The following is a 27,334-nucleotide window of genomic DNA, read 5'->3' as shown; positions in this document are numbered from 1 at the left end:
CATTTCGTTAAAAGTATTTTTCGAATTTTTACGCATTACAACCAAATATAATAAAACTATATCAAATTAAAGCATGGGAATAGGCCTATCTACAGCGGTTTAAAAACATTTTTACAGAGTATTTACAATCCTTATAGCGTATGCTATAAGCTCCAAATTTTGAGAGACCACCATTTCGGGAAAGCTCTTGACCGTAATCTTCCGGGGGTTGGAATATGGTGTACCGCTAAATATTTAATACCATTCACAATCCTTTTCTAATTGATGGAAGAGATCGTATTTAAAAAGGCATTGTTTAAAAGTCTGCTTGGTTTAGTATAAACCAAAGGTTTTTTAGCCGGGACGTATTTTTGACATATTTCATAGGATGAAGGGGCTTTAATTAACTGTTTCTATTTAGGGAAGGGAAGAGTCAAGAAAATGTTACTTAAGAGATCATATTTTGGTACATGAACCCTATTTCAGCATAATTTAAGGTTGTGTAAATCTGTAATTGAAGGCATTTCCGTAATTTTTGTACAGGAGAAAGATTATTTAAACAGGTTTTATTTTTTCAGAATGTGAAATAAGTATAAAATTGTTCCTCCTAATTGGATTCAGAACAATTTGTTAATTGATTAAAGATTGGGAATCCTTCCAAATTTTTGCCTTTCGGTACTATAGTTGAAGTTTGTATTAGGTTTTGCGTTACTTACAGTTGAAAAACTCCACACGCTTTTTTTTATAAAGTTTTGTTATAAATCGTTCAATATACATTTATTTCGAAACAATATCTTTAAACCCCAATGGAGAGAGTATTAGGTGTGAAGGAGATAGGGGTATTTAAATTTGGTGAAATTCCTGTTAATTTTTATATTGTCATTTCATTGTAGAAAGAAATTAAGAAATGTAATCATTAATCACGATTTAATTATTCTCCATTGGAAAACGGGAATATTCTTCATTCGGTGTTATTGGGGGATGGTACATAGTTAATAAAGGAATTGAATAACTCATCGAAAAATATCAGAATTCAAGGAATGTGAGCAAAAGGGGCTGAACATAATTAGGAATTCCTAGAATTGCCTTTTGGAAGTGAAATCGACTGCATTTTTTAGCAATCCAAAATGAAAATTCACCCCAAAACCGTGTATCCGCGAAACCAGTATATTTATAGCGAGAATATGTATGGGTTTATTTCACCTTTCCCGCTTTGACCATGGAAGATCCATTTCAATGAGGGAAAGGCACGGGGGTAAAACCTCTCAGCCTCCATGCCCTCCAACCTGAAATCTTGGTTTCCATTGGCTGAAATTATTAAGAAGGGACATTTGTACAAAACTTCGGGAACTCTCGATTTCCATTGGCCAAAAGGATTTTCGATTTTGCTATAAAAGCAGCTGTTTCTAGAAAACTCGAGACACTTCTTAAGTTTCCTGTCAACAATTTACTGAAGAGATCCAGGAGCTAAAGCAAAAATGTAAGTTTTTTTTATTTTTCTTGTGAAAATAGAGTTAAATAATTTCGAGGTGTCCAATGAATCGTTTGGGCCATTCTCTGCGCTAGAACTTTGCCGCCAAAACAGTTCTAGCCAAGTTTAGTCCTTCAAAACTTCAGACCCTCGTCGCGTTGATTTTTAAACTATAACCCTTTAAACTTGGTAAAAAGTTTAGGCCTCGCTCTGCGCTAGAACTCTGCCGCTAAAACAGTTCTAGCCAAGTTTAGTCCTTCAAAACTTCAGACCCTCGTCGCGTCGATTTTTAAACTATAACCCTTTAAACTTGGTAAAAAGTTTGGGCCTTGCTCTGTGCTAGAACTTACGATAAAACGGTTCTAGCCAAGCTAAGTGTTATTAATAAAGTTCTAGGCCCGCGTCTAATCTAAACCGTGCGACCATCGTATCTTTTACAACTTCGAAATTTCCAATTAAGTTATTTTCTAATGAAAGCATTTTAAATAAACTTTATCAGGATTCATTTGAAAGACCTGACGGAATTTATTAAAGTGTTAAAGCAGTGTAACTGCCCCAGGCTGAATTGGACCACCTTCACTGAAGTGACCCCGGCTCGCCACGCTGACCACCCGGAGCGCCACCCGGCTCGCCACGCTAACCACCCGGAGCTCCACCCTGCTCGCCACGCTGACCACCCGGGGCTCCACCCGGCTCGCCACGCTGACCACCCGGAGCTCCACCCTGCTCGCCACGCTGACCACCCGGGGCTCCACCCGGCTCGCCACGCTGACCACCCGGAGCGCCACCCGGCTCGCCACGATGTCTACCCGGAGCGCCCCCCGGCTTGCCACGCTTACCACCCGGCTCGCCACGCTGACCACCCGGAGCGCCACCCGGCTCGCCACGATGTCTACCCGGAGCGCCCCCCGGCTTGCCACGCTAACCACCCGGCTCGCCACGCTGACCACCCGGAGCGCCACCCGGCTCGCCATGCTTACCACCCGGCTCGCCACGATGTCTACCCGGAGCGCCACCCGGCTCACCATGCTTACCACCCGGCTCGCCACGATGTCTACCCGGAGCGCCACCCGGCCCGCCACGATGTCTACCCGGAGCGCCACCCGGCTCGCCACGCTGACCACCCGGCCCGCCACGACGTCTACCCGTACCGCCACGACGTCTACCCGTACCGCCACGACGTCTACCCGTACCGCCACGACGTCTACCCGGCCCGCCACGACGTCTACCCGGCCCGCCACGACGTCTACCCGGCCCGCCACGACGTCTACCCGGCCCGCCACGACGTCTACCCGGCCCGCCACGACGTCTACCCGGCCCGCCACCACGTCTACCCGGCCCGCCACGAAGTCTACCCGGCTCGCCAAGCAAAAGCCCAGAACCGGAAGTTTCATTGGCGAAAGAGATCGTCGCCCGCTACTAAAGTTGTAGAAAAAATTGAAGAAGGAGAAAAAGAACTCAGCAAGGGTGCGTCGGTAGTGTACCTTCCTACCTTTGAAAAAGAGGTAACTATCGACGCACTCTTGACTGAGTTCAAAGATCTGTTTGAAGATTATAATAATCTTCCTCGTAAAGTATTTTACTTCTGTGAAAATGCTAATTTCTCCCTATATTCTTATGGGAAAATCGCCCACAAGAGTATAGGTCAGTGGCCAAAATCGCTGGAAAAGTTGAAGGAAAAGGTGGAGAAGGAGACAAAAGTCAAATTCAACGCCGCTGTTGTCAATCTGTATAAGGATGGCAATGATTGTGTTGGATGGCACTCCGATGATGAAAATGGGGTTCATTCAACTATTGCCTCGTTATCTTTCGGCGCTGAAAGGACTTTCCTTTTGCGTCCGAAAGGTAAAACCATTGCTACCACTTCGGTTAGTTTAACCAGTGGATCCTTCTTTTTAATGAAGGGGGCGTGCCAAAAAGATTGGGAACATTCTGTTCCCAAAGACACAAACCCTGAACTGAAAGAAAGGATTAATATTACTTTTCGATATATGGGGGAAATGGATGTTAATTCTGTAACAGACAATCCCCCATATATCGGACTGTAATATTTTAGTACAGGGAGGCAATAGAAGAATAAACTTCATTTTTGTTATCTGATACCATCGATCGCGATCATTGTCATCCATATACAGATTTATTTATAACCTCTTATTTATTTGACTTTTGGTCACGGATCTATACTCTTATGGGTTATTTCCCCATAAGAGCATAGGGGGAAATTGGCATTTTTCCAGAAGTAAAATACTTTTTAAATGTAAATAGTCCAATACTTCTATTATACAAATATATTGTTATTATCATTAATAATAAAATTTGAACTGAATAAATGTTTATATCTGAAAATACTTATGTAAATAGTCTAATTATTATGATTAATAATAAAATTGTAATTGAATTAAATGTTAAAATCTGATTATATTGATTTCAGTAATTTCTTAAAAGTCTTAAATCCCACAATACTTTAGGGTTTCAATGCCTAGATGACCAACTTCCGGGACGATTCACGGTTTCTAATAGAGTTTTATACGCTTAACAACATACTTAAATTTAGTCAAGATTGTGCGCGCCAATTTTTAGATATTCAACATTTAAGTTGATTATTACGAAATAATAAAAGTCATTTTTCAGTTTTCTAAGGTTTGATTGCCTAGATGACCAACTTCCGGGACGATTCACGGTATAAGCTAAACAGTTTCTGATAGAGTTTTATAGGCTTAACAACATACTTAAATTTAATCAAGATCGGGCGCGCCAATTTTTAGATATTCAACATTTAAGTTGATTATTACGAAATAATAAAAGTCATTTTGCAATTTTCTAAGGTTTGATTGCCTAGATGACCAACTTCCGGGACGATTCACGGTATAAGCTAAACAGTTTCTGATAGAGTTTTATAGGCTTAACAACATACTTAAATGTAATCAAGATCGTGCGCGCCAATTTTTAGATATTCAACATTTAAGTTGATTATTACGAAATAATAAAAGTCATTTTGCAATTTTCTAAGGTTTGATTGCCTAGATGACCAACTTCCGGGACGATTCACGGTATAAGCTAAACAGTTTCTGATAGAGTTTTATAGGCTTAACAACATACTTAAATTTAATCAAGATCGTGCGCGCCAATTTTTAGATATTCAACATTTAAGTTGATTATTACGAAATAATAAAAGTCATTTTGCAATTTTCTAAGGTTTGATTGCCTAGATGACCAACTTCCGGGACGATTCACGGTATAAGCTAAACAGTTTCTGATAGAGTTTTATAGGCTTAACAACATACTTAAATTTAATCAAGATCGTGCGCGCCAATTTTTAGATATTCAACATTTAAGTTGATTATTACGAAATAATAAAAGTCATTTTGCAATTTTCTAAGGTTTGATTGCCTAGATGACCAACTTCCGGGACGATTCACGGTATAAGCTAAACAGTTTCTGATAGAGTTTTATAGGCTTAACAACATACTTAAATGTAATCAAGATCGTGCGCGCCAATTTTTAGATATTCAACATTTAAGTTGATTATTACGAAATAATAAAAGTCATTTTGCAATTTTCTAAGGTTTGATTGCCTAGATGACCAACTTCCGGGACGATTCACGGTATAAGCTAAACAGTATCTGATAGAGTTTTATACGCTTAACAACATACTTAAATTTAATCAAGATCGTGCGCGCCAATCTTTAGATATTCAACATTTAAGTTGATTATTACGAAATAATAAAAGTCATTTTTCAGTTTACTAAGGTTTGATTGCCTAGATGACCAACTTCCGGGACGATCCCTGGTATAAGCTAAACAGTATCTGATAGAGTTTTATAGGCTTAACAACATACTTAAATGTAATCAAGATCGTGCGCGCCAATTTTATAATATTCAACATTTAAGTTGATTATTACGAAATAATAAAAGTCATTTTTCAGTTTACTAAGGTTTGATTGCCTAGATGACCAACTTCCGGGACGATCCCTGGTATAAGCTAAACAGTATCTGATAGAGTTTTATAGGCTTAACAACATACTTAAATTTAATCAAGATCGTGCGCGCCAATCTTTAGATATTCAACATTTAAGTTGATTATTACGAAATAATAAAAGTCATTTTTCAGTTTTCTAAGGTTTGATTGCCTAGATGACCGACTTCCGGGACGATTCACGGTATAAGCTAAACAGTTTCTAATAGAGTTTTATACGCTTAACAACATACTTAAATTTAGTCAAGATTGTGCGCACCAATTTTAAGATATTAAAGTTTTAAAATTAGAGTGCAGAAATATTCGTGTAATTTTTTTGTCAGTTCTAGTTTGTAAGGTGATTCCTGGTATAAAAGCGATAGTATTTACTTTAATTCAATAGACTTGATTACTCATTGAAATTTAATTAACATATACACGGTCAAATTGAAGATATTCAAATTTGAAGGGCTTGTGTTTATATGTTTGTCACCATACTCAAGCGCCATCTAGGGAATAGCAGTGCAACTAATTTGTAATAATTGCTCTTTTAACTAATTTTAATAGTTTATGTTAATTGAAAATACTCAATTATCATTGTCCGTGCTTTTTTTGATTATAATTAGCGTGAATTATAGCTTGAAATCTATTTTAAAAAAAATTGCTTAGTTAGGTCTGAAATCAGGTTATAGCTATTTTTTCCGTCGCGAGTTCCCAAAATTCGACCCCCCCTCTCATTCTGCCAAATCGACGCTGGTCGAAAAAAAATGCCGAAAGTAAAAAATTCTACAATAGTACTTTTTCCACTATGCGTCGTCTGCTAGAAAACACCCTTTGGATAGATTGACTTGACTTTCGACTTAGGCGGTAAAATAGAGTGTTAATTCGGCAAATCAAAACACTAGGCGGATGTAACGGCCAAACCATGCATTCCCCCTCCCAAGATAAAACACGTCGTCTGCTATTTTGTCTCCTTACACAGTCACTTTTTTATTGGTTATCTTAGAGTGGCACCTTAGCCATAAGCCGTTAAGCGTCACTATTTCCACTGACTGCTCGCGGAGCGCTCCCATGGAGCCATATAAATGGGAGAAGTAGTTCTCGGCTTCGTTAAAGACTGTTTTTGCTAAATCAGGGTCTCCTATATTTATTGCTCCATGGGAGCGCTCCGAGAGCAGTAAGTGGAATTCGCTATATATTTTTGTATAGTGCGAATTTTTCCCGGACTCCCGAGCGCCACTGCATCTTATTTTTTATGTACGCGATAAAAAGGCGCGGACTGGCGGCCTGGCCGAGCTTAGTTAGTTGAATCGCGAGTCGCGACAGTAGAATTGTATTTGATATTAAGCCGTTCACTAAAGAGGAAATTTCCCTCCTCTTTGCGTTCACCATGGATTATAATTTGGTAAATATGTTTTAAATCAGTCATGGACCATAAGTCCTTTAAACGGGAACCTGGGAGCTTCTTAGTCTATTTTCTAGTTTAAATTCTTTGGGAGTCGTAGTAGGTTAGATATTTTGAAATTCAAACCAACCGCGAAATACGGCTATCTTATTATTCCCATTGTGACGTCGTAATGGGGACCTTGTTAACTTTTTTCATTGGTCGTTTGGAAATAGGAGAATGTTGGGAACTTGGGACTTGGGAACTAGACAACTGTATAGTAGTTTTTCACCTTCACAGGGAAGCGACGCATATTTGAGAAGACCTTTCTAAACATTTATTTATTTATTTTTTAACATAATTTTGATTTTTCATGTTTATTATCCTTTGTTCTCTTATCTCTTGGTTACGTTGTAGAGTAAGGATGATAGCGATTTGTCAAAATTGTTACAGGTAATGTCCAAAACCCCACATTTTTACGCTATTTTGGCAAAGGCTTAGGTTCCATGTATAATAATGGTATGGCTTTATTTTAGCTTAATGGCCCTAATCTAAACTTCAACATATATTTTTTTGTAATTAAACATAGTAAAGCTATTACTTTGAACACCAAAATTACAGTGAAACTATTTACCTTCCTTTATATTAATTTGGCTAATAAACGCGTTAATTGTGTACTGTGATAATAATAAGTTCCTACTCCCTACTAGGTGATTTTAATTACCCCTAATAGGGAGCTAACAACTGGCTAGGGGGAAGGGATAGTCTGACGTCACGCAGCCCCTCTCTGGTTGGCATTTTTGAGCGTAGAATACTGTTTCCAACCGTTAGGGGGGATGAAACTCCAGTAAGAGATAGAAGGGTGTGACGTTTCAGGGTCAGAACTGTTAGCTCCCTATTGACTGGTCTACAACCGCTCCAAAACCTGGTGTGTGTCGATTTAGTAAACTCTTTTGTGATATAGTGCGACAATACTCCTTAACACAAAATGTCTCATTTCGTACCCGTGACGGCGGTACTTTCTGTAATGATAATATTTTAGATCTAATTTTTAGTTCAGACTGTAACCTTGCGCATACTCCTGTCTTAATTCCTCCTATAGGATCGAGTGACCGCGGTTTGATACTTTTCAATATTGTCCTCTCTCCCTCTAGTCAAATTCATGTTCCTAAACCGAATTTTTTTTAAAACCGACTGTTACTCCTTTAGTTCCTTCTTATCTACAATTGACTGGTCGTTGATTTTATACCAAGGTGACTTAGACACTACTTGCTCTGCCCTTACGACCTTGTTACATTCTGGTATACGCAATTTTGCCCCATTATCTAAACCCCGTAGAGTCGATTCTGTTGCCCTTCGCACTCATGCTAGTTACAATTTTAAACGTAAGGCTTGGCAGCGTCTAACTAAAGCTAAATCCCGTGGAGCCGAGTCTGCAACAATTCATCGCCTCCATCTTGCTTACCGCTTAGCCCGTAATGCTCACACGACCCATTGTCGGAATTCTCGTCGTCATGAAAATTCCCTTGTATCTCTTATACAAACCAACCCGAAATCGTTTTACTCTCACATCAACTTTCGTAAATGTCGATACAAAATCTTACAATTAAAGCATGCTGATGGCTCGCTAACCAACATTATCTCCGAGAGTGCTTCACTACTTAATGACTATTTTGCCAGTACGGTTAAATGCCCTACTGTGACACCATCGCTATCCATGCCTCCTACCCCTTTAGACCCTGTGACGCCTACTCTAAATGAATTTATTTGCGACCCCAGTGATATCATGAGACTCCTCTTATGTTTAGACGCAAATTAGTCGCCAGGATCTGATGGTATTCACCCGAACCTTCTAAAAACCCTAGCACCGCATTTAGGCTTACCGCTCTACCTTCTTATAGCGCGTTCCTTTTCCTCGTGTTTCATACCCACTACCAGGAAGGAAGCTAATATAACTCCTATCCATAAGAAAGGGTCAAGAGCTGATCCTAATAATTACCGTCCCATTAGCACACTTAACCAAGCCTCAAAATTATGTGAGCGTCTTGTACATGAGCAATTACGATTCTTCCTCGAGCTTAATAACTTTTTCTCCCCTCATCAACATGGCTTCCTTCCTCGTCGTTCATGCCTAACCAACTTAATCTCTACCACTAGTGAATGGACCCGCTGGTTAGATGACGGTTACTCTGTTGATGTTTTATATCTTGGTTTTAGTAAGGCTTTTGATTCCATTCCTTCTCTCTGCCCTTCAGGTTGCTGGCGTCACTGGCAAAGCATTAGCTTGGTTAACTAACTATCTCTCAGACCGCAAACAGAGAGTTGTCCTCCACGGTGTCAATACTGACTGGAAGTGTGTTGAGACAGGTGTCCCCCAAGGTTCTATTTTGGGTCCCCTTCTGTTTAACATACTTATTAACTCGTTGCCATTGGTAGTGAGGCACTCCACTGTCATCTTGTTTGCCGATGACGCCAAGCTTTATCGCCGGGTTTGTGATTCTACTGATCGAACTGTCCTACAACTTGATCTTGATGCCATCGTTCAGTGGGGTCATGACCATGGGCTTTCTTTTAACATTACTAAGTGTAAGACTCTTCACCTTGGACGCCGTAATCCCATGTTTGATTACTCAATTAATAACACCACTATAACTACGTCCACTTGTGAGAGGGACCTAGGTGTCCTTATTAATCCCCTAATCAAATATTCAGTCCATTCCAATAAAATTGCCAAACGTATTAGGAGCTTAACGGGTGTAATTCGTCGTAATTTAAATTTTAATTCTATACCTCTCATTAAAACTTTGTACAACTCCTTGGTCATCCCTATAATTGATTACTGTTCGCCAATTTGGTCCCCCCAGTTCTTAACTGATCTACAGGCTTTGCAAAAGGCTCAAAACGCGTATTCGAAACTCCCTCATAAAATTAATAAGCTTCCGGCTCCCCAACGTCTCTCCTTATTAAATATTGACTCTCTCACTCTACGACATAAAATTAATAACCTATGCTTAGTTTTCGGCATTATACAGAACAACCTAGATTTAGGTTTTCAGTATTTTTCACCCGCCATAATAGTACAAGAACCCGTGGTCACTCATATAAACTAGTCAAACCTAGGGTGCTAACTACATTCCGACAAACACACTTTGCGTGTGCTGTCATTGACTTTACAGTCTCATCCAAGATAGGAGCGGTGCCGAAAACTAATACTTTTAAAAATTAATTAAAAATAGTTATGTTATTAAAACTAATTTATATATATATATATTTATTTGAGACCGTAATTTTAGGTACTATCTGATTTAAAAAAATGAAAGCTTTTCATTAATAGTCAAAAGATTGATTCAAGGTTATAAATAACTTATAAAAATTATAATTAATGCCAACATCGTTTTTAGGCGGAAGAAATTAGGTCCATAACAAAAAAACATGGTGAGATAGCTTCATCATACAGCGATACTCAGCGATATGAAATCTTTCAACGTAGCTGTGATCTTCTGCGTAGAGCTCTGGTCAGCTGGAAAGCTACTTCTTTCAATGATGAGTCACTGGTAACCACAACTCAATTGCTCATTGCACCCAGCCTTAATTATTGTTCAATTGACAGCACAACTTGATGAGTCATCTGTTAAAGCTGTCGCGCAATTGTCTTTCATTTGACGAATCATCGGATGATCTGGGCTTTGTTCAGTTTCCCACAAGTTGGAGACCTGCCTTTCTCGATTTCAATACTTTACAGCTATTCTATGACTTGTATCATCTACTACCAGCATCTCTGTCATCATTGGTCAGTTTAATCATTAAATTAGTACATGACTGTTGTTGATCCACATATTTTGCATTTAGGCTCTTTCCTGTCTCATCCAAATTGCCTCAGTTCAATGGTCAATGTTTAATAATGCAGAACGGGCCAAATTCCTAGCACAGCTTGTAAATGGAGTCAAGAATATATTAGATAATCCACAGGTATGAATAGTTTAATTTATACAGGTTTTTTGTTATTAACGTTGCGTTTTTCAATTTTTAGGGTCTTAAAGAGCCAAATAATTACCACGAATTTTGTAGATTACTGGCTCTATTGAAGTCTAATTACCAATTAGGGGAACTTGTTAAAGTCGAGACGTATCCTGAAACAATTGCGCTCATTGCCAAATTTACAGTCACTAGTCTACAGGTAAAATCTAGAATAATTTACAGTCACTAGTCTACAGGTAAAATCTAGAATAATTTACAGTCACTAGTCTACAGGTAAAATCTAGAATAATTTACAGTCACTAGTCTACAGGTAAAATCTAGAATAATTTACAGTCACTAGTCTACAGGTAAAATCTAGAATAATTTACAGTCACTAGTCTACAGGTAAAATCTAGAATAATTTACAGTCACTAGTCTACAGGTAAAATCTAGAATAATTTACAGTCACTAGTCTACAGGTAAAATCTAGAATAATTTAGTCCCTAGTCTACAGGTAAAATCTAGAATAATGATGAGTCAGCATTATTCTTAAGCCTTGGTTGCTGATCAAGCCTTGGTTATGGTTTTTTTTTTTAAGATGCGGCAGTTTGCACCGAATAGTATTAATTTCCTTTTGAGCTTATGGCGGAGTATGGTTGCATCTGCGCCATATGTCAAGGCTTCAGAGCCTCACTTCCTAGAAACTTACTCCCCAGAAGTAACCACAGCCTACGTAACTTCCAGATTAGAGTCTGTTACGGGCGTAATTAGGTTTGTTTAAATGCTACAGGCTGTTACGGAGTTAAGCTTACCATAAAATTTTAGGTTAGGGCTCGAAGACCCTTTAGATGACGTTGGAATGGTCCAGCAACAATTGGATATAGTTTCGACAATCGGTCGATACGAATACGGGAAGACGTACGCGCTATTGGCTCAACTTTTTGACCAATCATTTTCTAGTTACCAAGAGACTCTGCCAGCCAGATGCGGTCAATTAGATATCAGTATCCAAGAAGGCAGATTATCGTGGCTAGTGTATATTATCGGAGCCGCTATCGGTGGACGCGTGTCTTTCGACAGTGCTGATGAACGCGACGCCATGGATGGAGAATTGGTTTGCAGAGTATTGCAACTGATGACCTTAACGGATTCTCGTTTGGCTCAGGGTGGTTGCGAGAAATTGGAATTAGCCATGTTGAGTTTCTTTGAACGCTTTCGCCGAATCTATGTTGGGGACAAAGTTCAGAAAACATGCAAAGTTTATCGAAAGCTGTCTGAAGTTTTGGGTTTGACGGACGAATCTATGGTTCTATCCGTTTTTATTAGAAAAATGTAAGGTCTCCTTCTCCCCCTTATTAACTCTTTTAAGTAACTCGGTTACCTTTCTTTTTCTAATGGTTTTTAGAATTACAAATTTAAAGTGTTGGAGCGGTAGTGAACAAATTATAACAAAAACGCTGCAATTACTTAATGATCTGTCTGTAGAAAATAGTACTGTAGAGAAACTCGTTAAACTGGAGGAAGTTCAATTCATGCTAAATAATCGCACTGTGAGTGCATACACTTCACTATCCTATACACTCACTTCTTGGGTATCACTTTACAATGTTGTGGAAATTTCCGTTGCATACTTTTATGTAGAGTGAACATTTTCCATTTCTGGGCAACAATACGCGATGTCGTTCGAAATTCTACACTTCTCTTGGTCGACTTTTGATGGAGGATTTGGGAGAAGATGAAGAGAAATTTGACCAATTCATGGTCCCCTTGAAAAGAGCCTTTGACGCAATTGGCGCCGTGTTAAGCGCTGTTAATACTAATACTTCGGCACTCTTCAATACGGATAAAACAAAGAAGCCCTTAATAGGGTATGTGAAAGTTTTGCTTCTTTCAAACTGGGATTGTTTAAGAAGAAAGCCCCCCCCCCTTCTTTTTTCTTAATTCCAGGTTGGTTCGTGATTTGCGGGGTTTGGCGGTCGCTTTCAACACTAAAACAAGTTACACGATGTTGTTCGAACGGATTTATCTAGTATACACGCCTATTTTGCAACGAGCTATCGAACTCTGGTTTCGCGACCCTGCTGTCACAACACCAGTCCTCAAATTAATGGCGGAATTTGTGCAAAATAGATCGCAGAGGCTGCAGTTTGACGTCTGCAGCCCCAATGGAGTATTACTATTTAGAGAAACCAGTAAAATGATCGTTAACTATGGTTAGTCATCTATTAGTTTGCTCTGTTTTTTAATTTTACTAATTTACGCGCCAATGTTTTTGCTTTGCTTTTCATTCAGGAACGCGAGTGTTAACACTTGGTGAAATTCCCAAAGATCAAGTTTATCCAATGAAATATCCTTTTTTGAAATTTGTTGCGTTCAGAGTTTTCTCTCGTGAACGCGATATAGAACGTATGAATTAGTATTATTTCATCTTAACTCCATTGTCATTACGTTAAAAGGAGTGTCGATTTTATTTTCAATGTTATATTCGACGTTGCGCGGGGGTTTCGTTAATTTCGAAGTCCTTAGGTTTTATGGTGACAGTGCCTTGGACGATTCTCTCAACACCTTCGTCAAATTACTCCTATCCATTCCACAATCACACTTACAAGTAAGTAGCGAGTCCCTCCACAATCAAAACACTTCAAAGTGATAATGAACTAAGAGAAAAACGTTATTACTACTTATTTCAGGATTATCCTAAACTACGTCGAACTTATTACGCGCTTTTGGAGTGCGTGGCTCAAGACCATATTAATTTCCTGAGCAATTTGGAACCTCATATTTTCCTCTACATATTGTCCTCCATTTCAGAAGGGTTAACGGCATTAGGTAACCTTATAATTTCAAAGGATGGTTGCTGTTGATGATTAGTATACTTTGCTTGTTGTTGTTTAGCATACTTTGATTGTTGTTGTTGTTTAGCATACTTTGATTGTTGTTGTTGTTTAGTATGCTTTGCCTGTTTTTGATGTTTAGTATACTTTGTTTTTCAGATACTACTATGGTTTGCACGAGTTGCTGTTTCACTTTAGATCACATTGTAACTTATTTATTCAAGAGGTTGTCTAAAACGGGCAAAATTGAGACTAGATCTGTCGGACAGGGACAGGTAGCAGCGCCTAATGGTGAAGCTTGTCTTAGGGATTTAGAATTACATCCGGAAATTCTACAACAGGTAATTCGTAATTTTTTTTTTAATTTGTAATTAGTAGCTTCCAATATTTTCGTTTCATTTTCTTTTTCGCTATTCAGATGTTGTCGAAAATTCTTAATATTATTATGTTTGAAGATTGTCGTAATGAATGTTCCATGTCCAGGCCGCTCTTAGGATTAATTTTACTCAATGAGGAGGTACTTGTTGTCGTAATATTATTCTTTCGGAGGTAGATTATCGATTTTTCTAATTGTCTTCCAGTATTTTAATCAACTACGTCAGTCGATTATTCAAAATCAGCCATTGGATAAACAAAATGCAATGGTGCAATGGTTTGACAGTCTCATGGAAGGAATTGAAAGGAATCTGTTGATCAAAAATAGAGACAGGTAATGTACAAGTGACCACTTCACTTTTAGAGGTTGTAGAGGACACGCTACATTTAATTTTTAAGCAAATCGGTTACAAGGTCATAACTTTAGTTTTATTTAAGAGATTGAGGGAAATTCTTTTAGTATGTCATAGACATATTTTTTTCCTTTAAAATGATACGTAATACTTGGGGTTACAACAATCAGGACTTGAGTAATTACTAATTACGCGAATTGTAGTGTTCTCTCTATTCCCATCTCAAAGATTACTATGACTACATACATAAGGGGTTGCCGCTTTAATTTGATATTATCGCTTGTTACATCCATTTGCGCAGATTTACGCAAAACATGAAAGGTTTTCGTCGTCATATCAACGACTCTCTTAAAGGACCCGCAATAGTCAACAACGCCCGCCCCCATGACTGATATGATGAGCTAACCTGTTTAAAAATGTTTAAAATGTTTGAATATAAGGTGTAGTGCGTGAAAGTGTAAAACCATTTGAAATGATTAATGTGATTAAATGATAATAATTGGGAATTGGAAGTGTCAACTACTACTTACAAAATGGACAACGATAAACACACAAAATTTGACCATTCACATTTGTAAAATAAAACAAAACCAAAGGAATCATTTTTATTTATTTATTTATTTAATACAACATCCGCAAAGACAGCTTGGTGTCTTATGAGCAGACGGCGGTTATAGCGAGGGAGCCTGACGAGAAAAGTATATATATATATATGATTAGGATATTGTTAACACAGAGGTCTAAAATACCAATGAAAATACTTAAGTAAAGATAATTGAAAAAATAACTAAATACGGGGATGCATCAGGGTTTAAATCATGTTATGTTCAGAGAGTTTAATACGAACAGAGATTTGTTGGTAATGGCAATAATGCTAGGGGGCAAGGAGTTCCAGTCATTAATTACAGTATTAGAAACATGGGTCTGTCGAAAGGTGGTTCGTGGTTTGACCAATTTTTGAGAGTGACCACGGGTATTCGCGCTCTTATTTCTGGTGAAAAAGAGGGAGAAGTCAATGTCAAGACAGTCAAGGTGACCGTTGATAAGGTTATGGACAAGGCATAAGTTGTTAATTTTATGTCGGATCTCGGATGTGGACCGGGTCAATATTAAGTAAAGAGAAAGAGAGGCGGTGGGATGCTGGAGAGGAACTGTGTTTATTGGGAAGCTTAAGCCACGTTCACACTTACATTCGAAGCGATTTCGAAGCGATTCAAAACGCTTCCAAAGTCAAGTATGAACAAAACTGGTACTCGAGAAGCTAATTACAAACGCGGTTTCTTGAAGTTGCTTCGCGAACCAACTTAAAGCCGCAGCGGCTTTTTTTTTTTTTTATTAAAGGTATACAGGCCAGGTGGGCTTGGCTGTGCGCCTGCCTCGGGCCCGTCTTTTTAGGTTATATCGTAGGAGTATAAGTACAAAATCATTACCCTTTTTTTTGTTTTTGTTTGTGTCGGTTACATAAATGGGTATTTTTTTTTTTTTACCATTTGTTTTACACTTTCTCGTGAAGCCAAAGCCTCCATAGTCTGTGGGAGAATGTCCATCTCTCTTACTGGGCCCGGTAAGCACCAAACAGGGAGATGAAGCGTTGCTTAATATGTGTCGGGATTTGAGAGTCCACTTCCTGGCGTTTGAGTGATGTTTGGAAGACTCGGTTGAGTATTAAGGTGATAAGGGCACTGATATCGTAGTCCTGTTGTATGTTTTGTGCGAATGTCAGTAGAAGTTCCGCCAGCATGGGCGCAACGATTTCGGGTGGGAGAGCTTGATCGTTGTTTGAGGTCACTTTGGTGGGCTGGTGTGTGTGGGCTGGTTGGGCGCCCCGGTGCGAAGGTCCTTGGGTCACTGTCGCGTAAAGGCCCGTTCAGACGACACTCTTTTTCTCGCTACGCTCGCTGTGCTGAGCTCATCAGATTTTCTGGCTTCACCAGCCTCTAGAAAATGCACTGTTCACACGGTCAAAATTTTCTCATTCTTGATCTCGGGAAAGCGAGAAAAAAAGTTGAAAAAATTCAACTTTTTTTCTCTCTTTGCTCGGCACAGCCAATAGAGTGCTTCCGAAATGACGTTATTCTTTGTTGTGTAGTCTGCTACTTTGTAGAAATGTGTTTTCTTCGGTTTCACTAGTCCGAATCCCTTAAAATTTTACTGATAAGGATTTTAAATTATCGTGCAAAGTTTTAAAACGATTAGTTGTTTTCCAAAAAATTCATTAAAGTTTTATATATGCATAATTTAAACCTTTTTTAAGAAAAGAAATATTCGTTTTAAAACTTTGCACACGATAATTTATAACCCTTCAATATATATCTCATTAAAATTTCAAGGGATTCGAACCAGCGAAACCGAAGAAAACACATTTCCACAGAGTAGCAGACTACACAACAAAGAATGACGTCATTTCGGAAGCACTCTATTGGCTGTGCCGAGCAAAGAGAGAAAAAAAGTTGAATTTTTTCAACTTTTTTTCTCGCTTTCCCGAGATCAAGAATGAGAAAATTTTGACCGTGTGAACAGTGCATTTTCTAGAGGCTGGTGAAGCCAGAAAATCTGATGAGCTCAGCACAGCGAGCGTAGCGAGAAAAAGAGTGTCGTCTGAACGGGCCTTAAGTTGCGGGGCGGAAAGTGCGCCGTACTTGTTGTGCTGCTTCTTGTTTGGGGATGTGTTCTCTTTGTTGAATTCTTAGTATTTGGAGTTCTTCTATGCGATTGGGACAGGAGTGGAAGTTGGCTGTATGTGGACCTTTGCAGTTCGGGCAGAATGTATTGTTTTCGCAGTCCGTTTTATGTTCGTGAGATTCGCCACAAGCATTGCATCGGAAGGCGGAACGGCAATATTTCGCTGGATGTCCGAAGCGTTTGCAGTTCTTGCATTGCCATGGCCTACGTTCGAATGGGGTTATGGGGTAGTTGCGGTAGTAGAAACGTACTTCCTGGGGTATCTGAGGCTGGCTAAAGTGGAGCATGTAGAAGGAGCTGGTGTGGCCTAATCTTTTAACCGATGCAATCCGGTATCCTTTCTGTATTAGAGCGTCTTTGATGGTATCTTCAGTAAAATCGTGGGGTACGTTTTTGATTACACCTTTGGAACCTTCGTCCCTATTGGCGCCTGGTTGTGTAACTTTAAACGGAACATTTTCGACCTTTGTCCATTTGCTGAGTGTGTCCCTTTGCTCCAAGGAGTGAGGTACCAGCAACAAGGCCCCTCCTCGCAGTACTCTCAAATCTTTCAGTTCTCCGACCAGCTTTTCAATTCTTTGGCATAGTTTGGGGAAAGACACATCATGAAACGTTTTTTCCTCTTTGGTTCCCTCTTCGCCAACAGGGTGAGTTCTGAATATACTCGGTTGAAAGATAAGTGGATTGACCGAGGGCCGATCGTCTGTTGTATTGGTTTCTTGTCCGAAAATGTTCCCTTCTTTATGGGGGTAGGCAGAATTGGGCATATCCTCTTCTGTTTTGCTTACCGGGAGAGGTGTTTTTTACCTCTCCGTGTGACGTAGTCCAGGAGAGGTTCTGTAACGGCCGTGTCTGTCTGTCTGTCTGTGTGTCTGTCTGTCTGTGTGTGTGTCTGTCTGTCTGTCCGTTGTTACACCCACGTGACCGCGTTCGCAGTTTGCGTATCGGAGCAAACGTGTTCCCAATTTCCGGACCGCATTGACAGTTCACAGAAATTTGGAAAATTGTATTTCTCTCCGTTGGCTACTCTATACTTGAGTTCTCACACCACCATGTTTGGTCTTCGTCCATCCCATATGAACACCAGTCTGGTACTTTTCTGGCTTCCACCACCACCATCTCCTATTCTTTGTCAATCCCACATTGACACCAGTTCGCACTTACACTGGCTTCTAACACCACCATCCACTGGTCTTCCGTCTATTCCATATAGACACCAATCTGTATCATTGGCTTCTAACACCACCATCCACTGGTCTTCCGTCTATTCCACATAGACACCAATCTGTATCATTGGCTTCTAACACCACCATCCACTGGTCTTCCGTCTATTCCACATAGACACCTACTCCATTATCATCGTTTGGTTTTACGATATACGCGGCGATCAGCTAGGGTTACGAGAAACGTCTAGCCTCCCTAAGGTGGGATCGGCCACCAAAGGTTTTCGCAATTGCGCTTTTTCCTTACTATTATAATGGAAACGAATCGTATATATACCCCAAAATTTGAAGAAAGCGGGCAAGAGGGGTACCCTTCACTTTAAATGTCAATATTAGAAAAGTTTGAGAAGATAATAGGTATAACTTTATTTTAAACGATTTAACTATTATTAATGTTAATAATTGAAGATTAAAATAATTAAAAATAATTATATTTATTTAAATATTAAAGATAATCTTGTTTCTCAACTCAAAATTAATAAGGAAAGATTTAAAAAGCAGTCTATGTTTTTGTCTGTGTGTGTCCGTCCATTGCTACACTAGTGCGTCGCGTTAGCAGTTAGCCTTGTGTTGATGTGTTAAGAAATCATACAGAACCTTAATATTCCCTTTTTCCATAATATAAAGTGAATATGTGGAAGTATTTTTCGTAATTATGATGCATTTAGTACTTTTGTAGCTTTAAAGCTCTGTTTCATTTTGATATTCCAAAGATTTATTTTAATATTGTTATTTGAAATGGCTGTTTATATATTGCGTAAGCTATACTACATCTGTATATAGAATAATCCTTGGTTTAGTAATTTCATGAAGAAAACAAAGACCTAGACTCAGGCGCGTATAACAAGTACTATCCGCAATAGGCTTAGTGAAACAAAGAGTAAATAATTGAGGCCAGAGGTGAAGTAAACTTTTGGCTTTGATTTTCGTGTCTGAAATGAACAGACATCAACGGTTCAGAGTGAGCCGAAAGTTAAATACACTCTTAAATAATAATAATAATAAGGTTAGTAAAAGGGCTAATGGTAAACGGCTAGTAACTACAGACTTATTATTCTCTTTATGGTGCGCATTGACTATTAGTGCGTCTAGCTACAATTTAGCTTTAGTGTTATTTAACGTTAACATTCATGTTGGCAAACTAAGAATATTGTTGAGGTGAGACGAGACGATAGTGTTTACACTGCAAACCAGTTGTGTATGTAGCTTTCAGAATAAAGGGTAAACAGCTGAAGCGTAGACTTCATTTCCTGTTCTTTTCCCCATTGACTGATTTCCATGTGTCCAAGATTTATCCTTATTGGATGTAAAATGTCGTCTGCTTTACTGTACATTCGCTATGTTTGGAATACTGCTTCAATATTTCGTAAATTTTTACTTCAAAAAAGTGAAATAATTCCATATCTAGGTAAATAAGTTTGTAGTAGTAGACCTCTTGACACGGAGAGGTAATATTTTGGTTTTCCCAACTTGTTTTTTTTTATTAGGAGAGAAAGGCCAAGAGGGAAATATTCCGCGGGCCCGCCCAATACACAGTGTTCATTTTATATAAATATATACTGTGTTATTATGTACATAAATTAGTCATCATTAGTTTTCTTTGTTTGTTTTTTTTTTTGTTTTGGTGGGTCAGGTTCCAAAGTAGTCCCGCAAGAGCAGCCTCTTGGGGGGTGGTATCCTCTGGAGGACGTCCTGGTATTGAAGGGTCGTTTTGAGGACTCAGTTGAGGAGCAATGTGAAGAGTGAGATAATTTCCTCAAAGGCAGGCGGGGACGGTTTTGCAAGAACCAAGACGGTTTCGTAGAGCATGCTGAGAATGTCGTCGGGTGAGTGTTGAGGCGGTTGGGGACCGGCGGGGGCCCACGGCGCCGGAGGAGGAGTGGTGCGAGTATGAGGAGCGACGATGCCTGGCGGTAGAGAGGGAAAGTTGCTGAGTGTCGGTTGCGGGGCGGATGGCGGATGGGATTTTCTGTGGGCTTTGATAGCTTCCGGTCGGGATAGATTGTGTCGGTCTTGGAGGCGTAGGATGGAGAGTTCGGTCTGTCGGTGAGGGCATTTGGCGGCGGTGGCGATATGATCAAGGGCGCCGCAGTTAGCGCACTGCTTCGAGCCCTGACAATCCTGAGCCTCCGCGTGGCTGACACCACACGTGACACAGCGGAAAGGGCTCTTGCAGTACTTGAGAGGATGTCCAAATCGTCGGCAGTTTTTGCACTGGAGGGGTTGGCGTTCATACGGGGAGACTTTGTAGTGGCGGTAGTACATGCGGATTTCTGAGGGGGCCGCGGCTTGTCCGAAGTTGAGCAAGTAGGTGTTGGTGGTCCCTAAACGGGACACTTGAGTGCAGGGAATGTGTTGTCGTGTCAACGCGTCGCTAATAAGGGCTTCATCGAGCGTAGCCGGAACCCGATAAATGACCCCCTTATTGCCAGGTTCATGGGTCGGTCCCGGGTAGGAAATAGAAAATTCGACACCGTCGATCGGACCCCAGCTGAGGAGGTTATCATGTTGCCTTTGCGTTAAGGGCACCACCAGCAGAGCGCCACCTTTCAAGACCCGAAGGTCCTTCACCTCGCCGATGGTTTTGTCGAATTGTTGACATAGGTAAATAAAGTCGACGTCATGGAAGGTACGTACATTGCTGCCTTGTGTATCCGTGTCAATCGGCCCTTCTCGGGTAACGGCGGGTTGGAATATCAACGGTTTGACCTGAACAGAGGAGGCCGAAGTTTCCAAGTCGTCGGTGCTGTGTCCGTTTTCCGTGTCAGAGTGGGAGGCATCGTCGGTTTTGGGCGAGGCCGAGGCTTCGCGCTGTTTTTTTTTCGTTTTCGAGGCATAAAGGGGGAAAGGGGATGAGGGAAGAAAAGGAGTTAAAGTAGCGTGGCTGAAAACACCAGTTAAGCGGAGCGCAAGAGAGGCGACCGAACGTCTCGCTGTCTAAACGTCGAGTGAGAGGTGTTTTCTTTTTTTTTTTTTTTTTTTCCACCTACAACACTAGTGCTTAGCCGTTAGGCTTTGAGCACCAGGAAGAATTGAGCGGGAGACCCTACGCGGCCCAGCACTGACGGGGGCCGCTAGGTCGTATGTGTAGAAGCAGGGAAGGAAATGAGGTTTACTTGGGAGGTGACGGAAGGTGGAATTGGGGTAAGTCACCTCCGGCGGACACGGGACAGTCGGCACCTATAGGGCAGGATCGCCGACATGTGTCGTATTCCCTCAAACTTTGCCGCCCAGAAGCTTGGCTTACAGGAGTGCGCCACACTCCCGGCAGGTGTTTTCTTAATTTGTTCTCCTCGTTTGTTGAAAAGTGGTCTTTCGTGGTTTCCGACGTCGTCTGATTCATATTCCGTAGTTGGTATCGTGGACTCGTCCAGGCTGGGAAATAAGGATATTTTTTAAACTAGTCCTTAGGACCAGTGACCCCTCTAGTCCCCGAAATAATTAACTGGTCTCCGGACTGGTCCCAGCCTTTGTTCTCCAATAGATTTGCAATTAATAAACTGGTCCCGAGGACCAGTAACCCCCACTTTTTGAATTAAAAAACTAGTCCAAGCAATTAATAAACTGGTTTTGGACCAGAGGTCATGGGTATATTCCATTGACATTTGAAGTTGTCGATAATTTGTTTGATCCTGTAACAGCATTACGCGAAATTCGGTTTTTTTGCCGCCAGCGCCGGCAACACAAAATTGGCCCAAAGGAAAACGCCATAAGTTTTGAAAGCTTGACTATGATGATGCGACACTATTTTTGCACACTCCAATGGACAATGTCCTATAAATTTTCAAGTCAAACAGGGAGTCACCGGACACATGTCCTATAAGAAATTTTTCTTATTTCCGGCCCTGGCTATAATATTTTCCGTCCCATGATTGGTCGAAATTTGACAGGCGTGTCAGGATCCGATCTTGACGTAAGGGAAGTGAAGTTGGCCCCAAAAAAATGCGCGTCTGCTGTTGAAAACATTTCCGCTAATTCCGCAGTTGTGGTACGGGAATCTACGGATACTGGAGACGGTGTGCGCGCTAATTACGCGTTTAATTTAATTAAATCTTAATTAAAATTAATAATGCCACAAGGTAAATTGAAAGTAAAGACACAAATTCCGGCGGGGGCTAAGAAAAAGTCCGGAAGAATCACGAAAAATAGTAAATTGTTTAAATAATTTTCCCTCCCAAGGCTCCGAAATAAAAAATAATTTTCGACCAAGGCTTAAAAATTTAACTCGTTGAGTAGGCCAGTAGGCTTAAAAATTGTTATGATATACTCGTGTACAATATACATGTACATGAAAATTGGCGCAATTATAATAAATTCACTGTTAATTCTATAAATTTAAGATATTTTTGTTTTAAATTTATTTAGAAAAACATTCGAAACCGAAGAAAAGTAAAGTAACATCTCACAGTGAAAGTATTCATCAGGTAAGATGAAAATTTTTAATAAATTTGAATATTAAAGGGCTAGTCTCACGAAATTATAGGGTAGGTATCTTAATAGAACGCGATCACGTGTTCAAATTAGACAAAATATATCATAATTAAACCAAATTTATAAAAAGAAAGGGCCATTTTGATTACTTTGGTATTATTTTGTAGAGTTTTATGTATTATTTAATATACAAGTAGTTTAATTGTGCCTAGTGTAGAGTGTTAGGCTTAGTTTTAAAATGACAGGTGTTCTTTACTTGAACACATACTTTAAAACACTATTAGGCATTGGAAAAAGCCATTCGTGAAGATATAGAGGGCCAGGCTAGAGCTAAAGCCACTTCTGATGGCAAATCACTTGAAACTGGGAAAGCTTCAGGCTCTGGTTCCTCCAAAAAGGGCAAAAAGAAATAAATATTAACTTTTTTTTTTTAATGGTTAATAAAACCTTAAATAAGATTGACATTTATGTTTTTAATAAAAAAAAACCCACCAACACATTGCTTATTTTGGTAACCACACTAAAAGTCTGGTTAATTATGACATTTGTTTTGAAATATCAATATTTAAATATCGGAGATAAAATCTACATCAAAATTTCACACATTTTTCCTTTTTATCAAAAAATGACTTCCTGTCAAATATTTAACTACTCGCCAGTCATATCTCTTTCTATCTTTCTCTGTAATAATTGTAGTTTCTAGCTAAAGATAAAAATTAATTAAATTTTACAGTAAAACCCATTATTACAATTACTTTAATTTGCATAAGGACTGAGGCTTATTTTATATCGAGCCAAGGCTTAAGGAAAAACGTGCAAACGGCGCAAAGGCTTAGTTTATACCGAACCAAGGCTTAGTTTATACCGAACCAAGGCTTAGTTTATACCGAACCAAGGCTTAGTTTATACCGAACCAAGGCTTAGTTTATACCGAACCAAGGCTTAGTTTATACCGAACCAAGGCTTAGTTTATACCGAACCAAGGCTTAGTTTATACCGAACCTAGGCTTAGTTTATACCGAACCTAGGCTTAGTTTATACCGAACCTAGGCTTAGTTTATACCGAACCTAGGCTTAGTTTATACCGAACCTAGGCTTAGTTTATACCGAACCTAGGCTTAGTTTATACCGAACCTAGGCTTAGTTTATTCTGAACCTAGGCTTAGTTTATTCTGAACCAAGGCTTAGTTTATTCTGAACCAAGGCTTAGTTTATTCTGAACCAAGGCTTAGTTTATACTGAACCAAGGCTTAACAAGTCTAGTCTCTCTAACACAACTTAGTTAAAAATTTAAAACTGGAAATCTATTTAAAGTTTTTAGATTATTTGAAATTTAAAAAATGTGCTCACCAAGGCTTAGTATAAGAAATATCGTTATAATGAGTCATGACTAAGCAGAAACGTATAAATCTAGGTTTTTAGGGTTAGCAATGATATAAATGGGTTTTACTGTAAAATGATCACATAATTCAATGGGGCCAAATAAAATTGCCAACCATTGCTTTTCAAAGACAAGTGTTTGTTCACGTTCATTGTTGTACCGTTTTTGTGATGAAAAATTTGGCCTAAAAATAACGACAAAAAATTCCTAAAGTTTAAACATAAAAAAATGAACATTTTGTGATACTAACAATAAATCCCGCGCGAGTACAAAACGTAACTAAAAGTAAATCAAACAAAAATAAATTGGCAACAAAAAAAAACACCTTAATTATTCTAATTCATTAGTTATTATCGCAAAAATGTTTCGACATAAAGAAAAAATTAAATAAATAATTAAAAATTGACGAAATGTTTTCTTAAAAATTTATTTTATTTGCATCATAATTATAATTATATGTATTCATGTTTTCAGGTGATATCATGTAAACATTAAAAATAAACAATACATGTAACTTGTAAAATTTAAATTAAATTAAAATCACGTGCCATAGTGATTTTTAAAAGTAACGCTATTATGTTGTCAATTATTTAAAAATTTCACGGCCAACTATTTCTCTTATTATTGCCGTAGTTGGTCGTGGTATGACTCTACTAGCTGATAATACATATCGTCTTGTTTCAAAAAGTTTAACCCTCCCCTAACCGAGCAGGGTTGCCAACTCAATCATCCCCAAGGAAAAAGCTCCGTATTTTTGTAACCAGTTGGAACCTTAGGTATAAAATTAACAGATGATTTTAAGATTGGCTCATGTGACTCACGTGGTAGGTGTATTGGTTGATAAAACTGCCAATCCCAGAAACGTATGAAGTTTCCTGCCTTTGAGGCGTTCTAGTAGTTTTAGCACAACGCTAAGCCTAACTAGTGTTTTTAATAAGCGGGGAAGGGTCGATATTCACCGTTCGTGGGTTTTTCTCCTGAAAAAATCAGTTTTTAATTAATTTTAATTAATTTTAATTAGAATGACCGAGTTGCAATTAACGAAACCTTGTGCATTCGATAGAGATAGGGGAGTTCAATTAGAATGTGTATGCTTAATTTCAAGAAAATTCACCGTTCGTGGGGGAAGGTAAACAGTTTTTTCCCCGAAAAACTCGGTTTTTAATTAATTTCAATTAGAATGGCCGAGTTGCAATTAACGAGACCGGGTTCATTCAATAGAAGAGTTCAATTAGAATGTGTATGCTTCATTTCAAGAAAATTCACCGTTCGTGGGGGAAGGTAAACAGTTTTTTCCCCGAAAAAATCAGTTTTTAATTAATATCAACAGACAGACAGACACACACTCACGTCGGAATTAGAACCTCTCCGTTGGTGACACACATCACTCGGAGAGGTAAAAATACAACAACGAAACTCCTACCGTGTATACAAGTTAACGTTTAATACTATATCCAGGCTTAAAGGGCTCCTTCGGACCCTTAGACACATGGCCCCGCGGATTTCCGAACCCCCCTACCTAGCCAGAGAGAGGGAGAGTACTGAGGAAGATCGTCTATGAAGAGGGGATGGAAATCCGCGGGGCCATGTGTCTAAAGGTCCGAAGGAGCCCTTTAACTGGGTTAAATAAGGGGTAGGAAAAGAACTACCGTTACAAACAAATTTAATGCATTACAAAATCATTAAATCACACAATCATATCCGACTTCCTCGTAGTCTTTCTCCAAAGCCGCCAAGTCCTCGCGTGCTTCCCGAAATTCACCTGGCTCCATCCCTTCGCCGACGTACCAATGGACAAAAGCGCGTTTTGAATACATCAAATCGAACTTGTGGTTGACTTTGCTGAAGGCCTCTACGATTGATGTAGTGTTGGCAAGCGTGCACGCTGCTCTTACTGATCTTGCAGCAATTCCACCCGGTACGACGCTAGGGACCCCATAGTTGATACCAATCTAGGATTTCAAAAAAGGTTGAATCAATTAAGCCTACAACATCGCCATCTCCCAGCTTCCACCGAAGACTAATGGGTTTTAGCAAGTTATTACCTTGAAGCCGGTTGGACACCAATCAACGAAATGAATTGTTCGATAATTCTTAATTTCGGCTATGGCTGCGTTGACATCCCTCGGTGTCACATCACCACGGTAAAGCAAACAGCAAGCCATGTACTTGCCGTGTCTAGGGTTGCATTTCACCATCTGGTTATTTGGATTGAAGCAGGACCTGGTGATATCAATGACGCTCAGGCGTTCGTAGTTGGCCCTCTCGGCGGATATGATTGGCGCGTAGGTGACCAATGGAAAATGGATACGACGATAGGGCACCAAGTTCGTCTCCAACTGCGATAAGTCCACATTGAGGGAACTTTCGAATCGCAGGGACGCCGTGACTGAGGAGACTACTTGGGCGATTATTTGGTTCAAGTTGCGGTAGTCCGGTCTTCCGATGCCCAATTGCTTCGAGCAGATGTCGAAGATGGCCTCGTTGTCAAGGATGAAGGTACAATTCGAGTCCTCCATAGTAGCGTGCGTTGTTAGGACGGAGTTGTACGGCTCAACAACCGCCGTGGACACCTGAAAGGAATTAGTGCCACTAGGTTAAGCCTAAGATAAAAAAATGATCTGCAAGTGACGGAGTATTATAAGTTACCTTAGGTGATGGGTAGATTGCAAACTCCAATCTGGAAGCCTTTCTGTACTCGACGGACAATTTCTGAATCAAGCGCGAGGCAAACCCAGATCCGGTCCCTCCACCAAAACTCCTGAAGATTAGAAAGCCTTGAAGGCTTTCACACTGATCCGCCATTTTTCTACATCGGTCCATGACAACATCAATATACCCTTTGCCAACGGTGTAATAGCCCCTGGCGTAATTGTTTGAGGCGTCCTCTTTCCCAGTAATCATTTGATCAGGATGATACAACCGATTGTAGGGCCCTTTCCTGACTTGGTCAATGACAGTTGGCTCCAAATCAACAAAGATGGAACGAGGGACATATTGGGACGAACTGATTTCGTTGAAAAAGGTCGTTCGCCGGTCTCTTGTCACGTCACTGGCGCTGTTTATTTTGCCATCAGGGTTGATACCGTGTTCGAGGCAGTACAATTCCCAACAGGAGTTTCCAATCTGAACTCCTGCTTGACCAACGTGGACACTGATGCACTCCCTCATTATGTAACTACGTCGATTGATTAACGAATAACTGGCTCGTCGAAGTCCTTAGAAATGAATGTGCCTTACGTGACTGGTCTACTAGCTTTTATATTAGGACTTTCATATTTTTTGCAAAGATAACCGTATTTTATTTTA

The 27,334-nt window shown here is 39.7% G+C and overlaps 4 protein-coding genes across 5 annotated transcripts; 2 read left to right on the top strand and 2 right to left on the bottom strand.

Moving 5' to 3' along the window:
* Positions 1–6,174: 6,174 nt before the first annotated feature.
* On the top strand, positions 6,175–14,898 carry LOC149615361 (exportin-7-like). 2 transcript variants are annotated; one of them, XM_089857481.1, is made up of 17 exons: positions 6,175–6,810; positions 10,191–10,343; positions 10,400–10,579; positions 10,639–10,758; positions 10,820–10,966; positions 11,345–11,517; positions 11,572–12,078; positions 12,152–12,296; positions 12,388–12,614; positions 12,694–12,959; positions 13,039–13,093; positions 13,195–13,354; positions 13,437–13,575; positions 13,740–13,921; positions 13,999–14,097; positions 14,162–14,289; positions 14,610–14,898. In XM_089857481.1, the coding sequence occupies exons 1-17, from the start codon at positions 6,796–6,798 to the stop codon at positions 14,698–14,700; spliced, it is 2,787 nt and encodes a 928-aa protein (XP_089713607.1). In that variant the 5' UTR covers positions 6,175–6,795; the 3' UTR covers positions 14,701–14,898. The 2 variants fall into 2 exon arrangements, with proteins under 2 accessions (XP_089713607.1, XP_089713608.1); XM_089857482.1 differs by lacking the exon at positions 6,175–6,810 and adding an exon at positions 7,096–7,242.
* Positions 14,899–14,907: 9 nt separating this feature from the next.
* LOC149615360 (uncharacterized) lies at positions 14,908–17,757 on the bottom strand. The gene is made up of 2 exons (XM_089857122.1): positions 16,948–17,757; positions 14,908–16,156 (listed from the first exon to the last, which is right to left on the bottom strand). Exons 1-2 carry the CDS (start codon positions 17,755–17,757, stop codon positions 16,154–16,156), a joined length of 813 nt encoding a protein of 270 aa, XP_089713248.1. The 3' UTR covers positions 14,908–16,153.
* Positions 17,758–22,171: 4,414 nt separating this feature from the next.
* On the top strand, positions 22,172–24,594 carry LOC149615359 (uncharacterized). The gene is made up of 3 exons (XM_089856241.1): positions 22,172–22,361; positions 22,579–22,637; positions 22,929–24,594. Exons 1-3 carry the CDS (start codon positions 22,283–22,285, stop codon positions 23,055–23,057), a joined length of 267 nt encoding a protein of 88 aa, XP_089712367.1. The 5' UTR covers positions 22,172–22,282; the 3' UTR covers positions 23,058–24,594.
* A 1,113-nt stretch (positions 24,595–25,707) lies between these two features.
* Positions 25,708–27,334, bottom strand: LOC149615358 (tubulin alpha chain, testis-specific-like). Its single transcript, XM_089857109.1, has 3 exons — positions 26,675–27,334; positions 26,071–26,598; positions 25,708–25,977 (listed from the first exon to the last, which is right to left on the bottom strand). The coding sequence occupies exons 1-3, from the start codon at positions 27,194–27,196 to the stop codon at positions 25,708–25,710; spliced, it is 1,320 nt and encodes a 439-aa protein (XP_089713235.1). The 5' UTR covers positions 27,197–27,334.

This window comes from Phalangium opilio, unplaced genomic scaffold, assembly GCF_054372755.1.
Source record: "Phalangium opilio isolate 3A_F unplaced genomic scaffold, DU_Popi_V2 ptg000217l_1, whole genome shotgun sequence".
NCBI classification, from domain to species: Eukaryota; Metazoa; Arthropoda; class Arachnida; order Opiliones; family Phalangiidae; genus Phalangium; species Phalangium opilio.
This window is presented reverse-complemented; position numbering and strand designations above follow the sequence as displayed.

What these genes read in the sequence shown, in the direction of transcription:
- LOC149615361 (XM_089857481.1), top strand. An exon ending in TTACAGTCACTAGTCTACAG is followed by an intron (nt 10,967 to 11,344) that starts GTAAAATCTAGA and finishes TTTTTTTTTAAG; the next exon opens with ATGCGGCAGTTTGCACCGAA. An exon ending in TCATGCTAAATAATCGCACT is followed by an intron (nt 12,297 to 12,387) that starts GTGAGTGCATAC and finishes ACTTTTATGTAG; the next exon opens with AGTGAACATTTTCCATTTCT.
- LOC149615360 (XM_089857122.1), bottom strand. Translation starts at nt 17,757, where the DNA reads ATGCCCAATTCTGCCTACCCCCATAAAGAAGGGAACATTTTCGGACAA.
- LOC149615359 (XM_089856241.1), top strand. Translation starts at nt 22,283, where the DNA reads ATGCCACAAGGTAAATTGAAAGTAAAGACACAAATTCCGGCGGGGGCT. An exon ending in CGGAAGAATCACGAAAAATA is followed by an intron (nt 22,362 to 22,578) that starts GTAAATTGTTTA and finishes AAATTTATTTAG; the next exon opens with AAAAACATTCGAAACCGAAG. An exon ending in ACAGTGAAAGTATTCATCAG is followed by an intron (nt 22,638 to 22,928) that starts GTAAGATGAAAA and finishes AAACACTATTAG; the next exon opens with GCATTGGAAAAAGCCATTCG.
- LOC149615358 (XM_089857109.1), bottom strand. Translation starts at nt 27,196, where the DNA reads ATGAGGGAGTGCATCAGTGTCCACGTTGGTCAAGCAGGAGTTCAGATT. An exon ending in CAATCTACCCATCACCTAAG is followed by an intron (nt 26,599 to 26,674) that starts GTAACTTATAAT and finishes AATTCCTTTCAG; the next exon opens with GTGTCCACGGCGGTTGTTGA. An exon ending in GGTGTCCAACCGGCTTCAAG is followed by an intron (nt 25,978 to 26,070) that starts GTAATAACTTGC and finishes TTGAAATCCTAG; the next exon opens with ATTGGTATCAACTATGGGGT.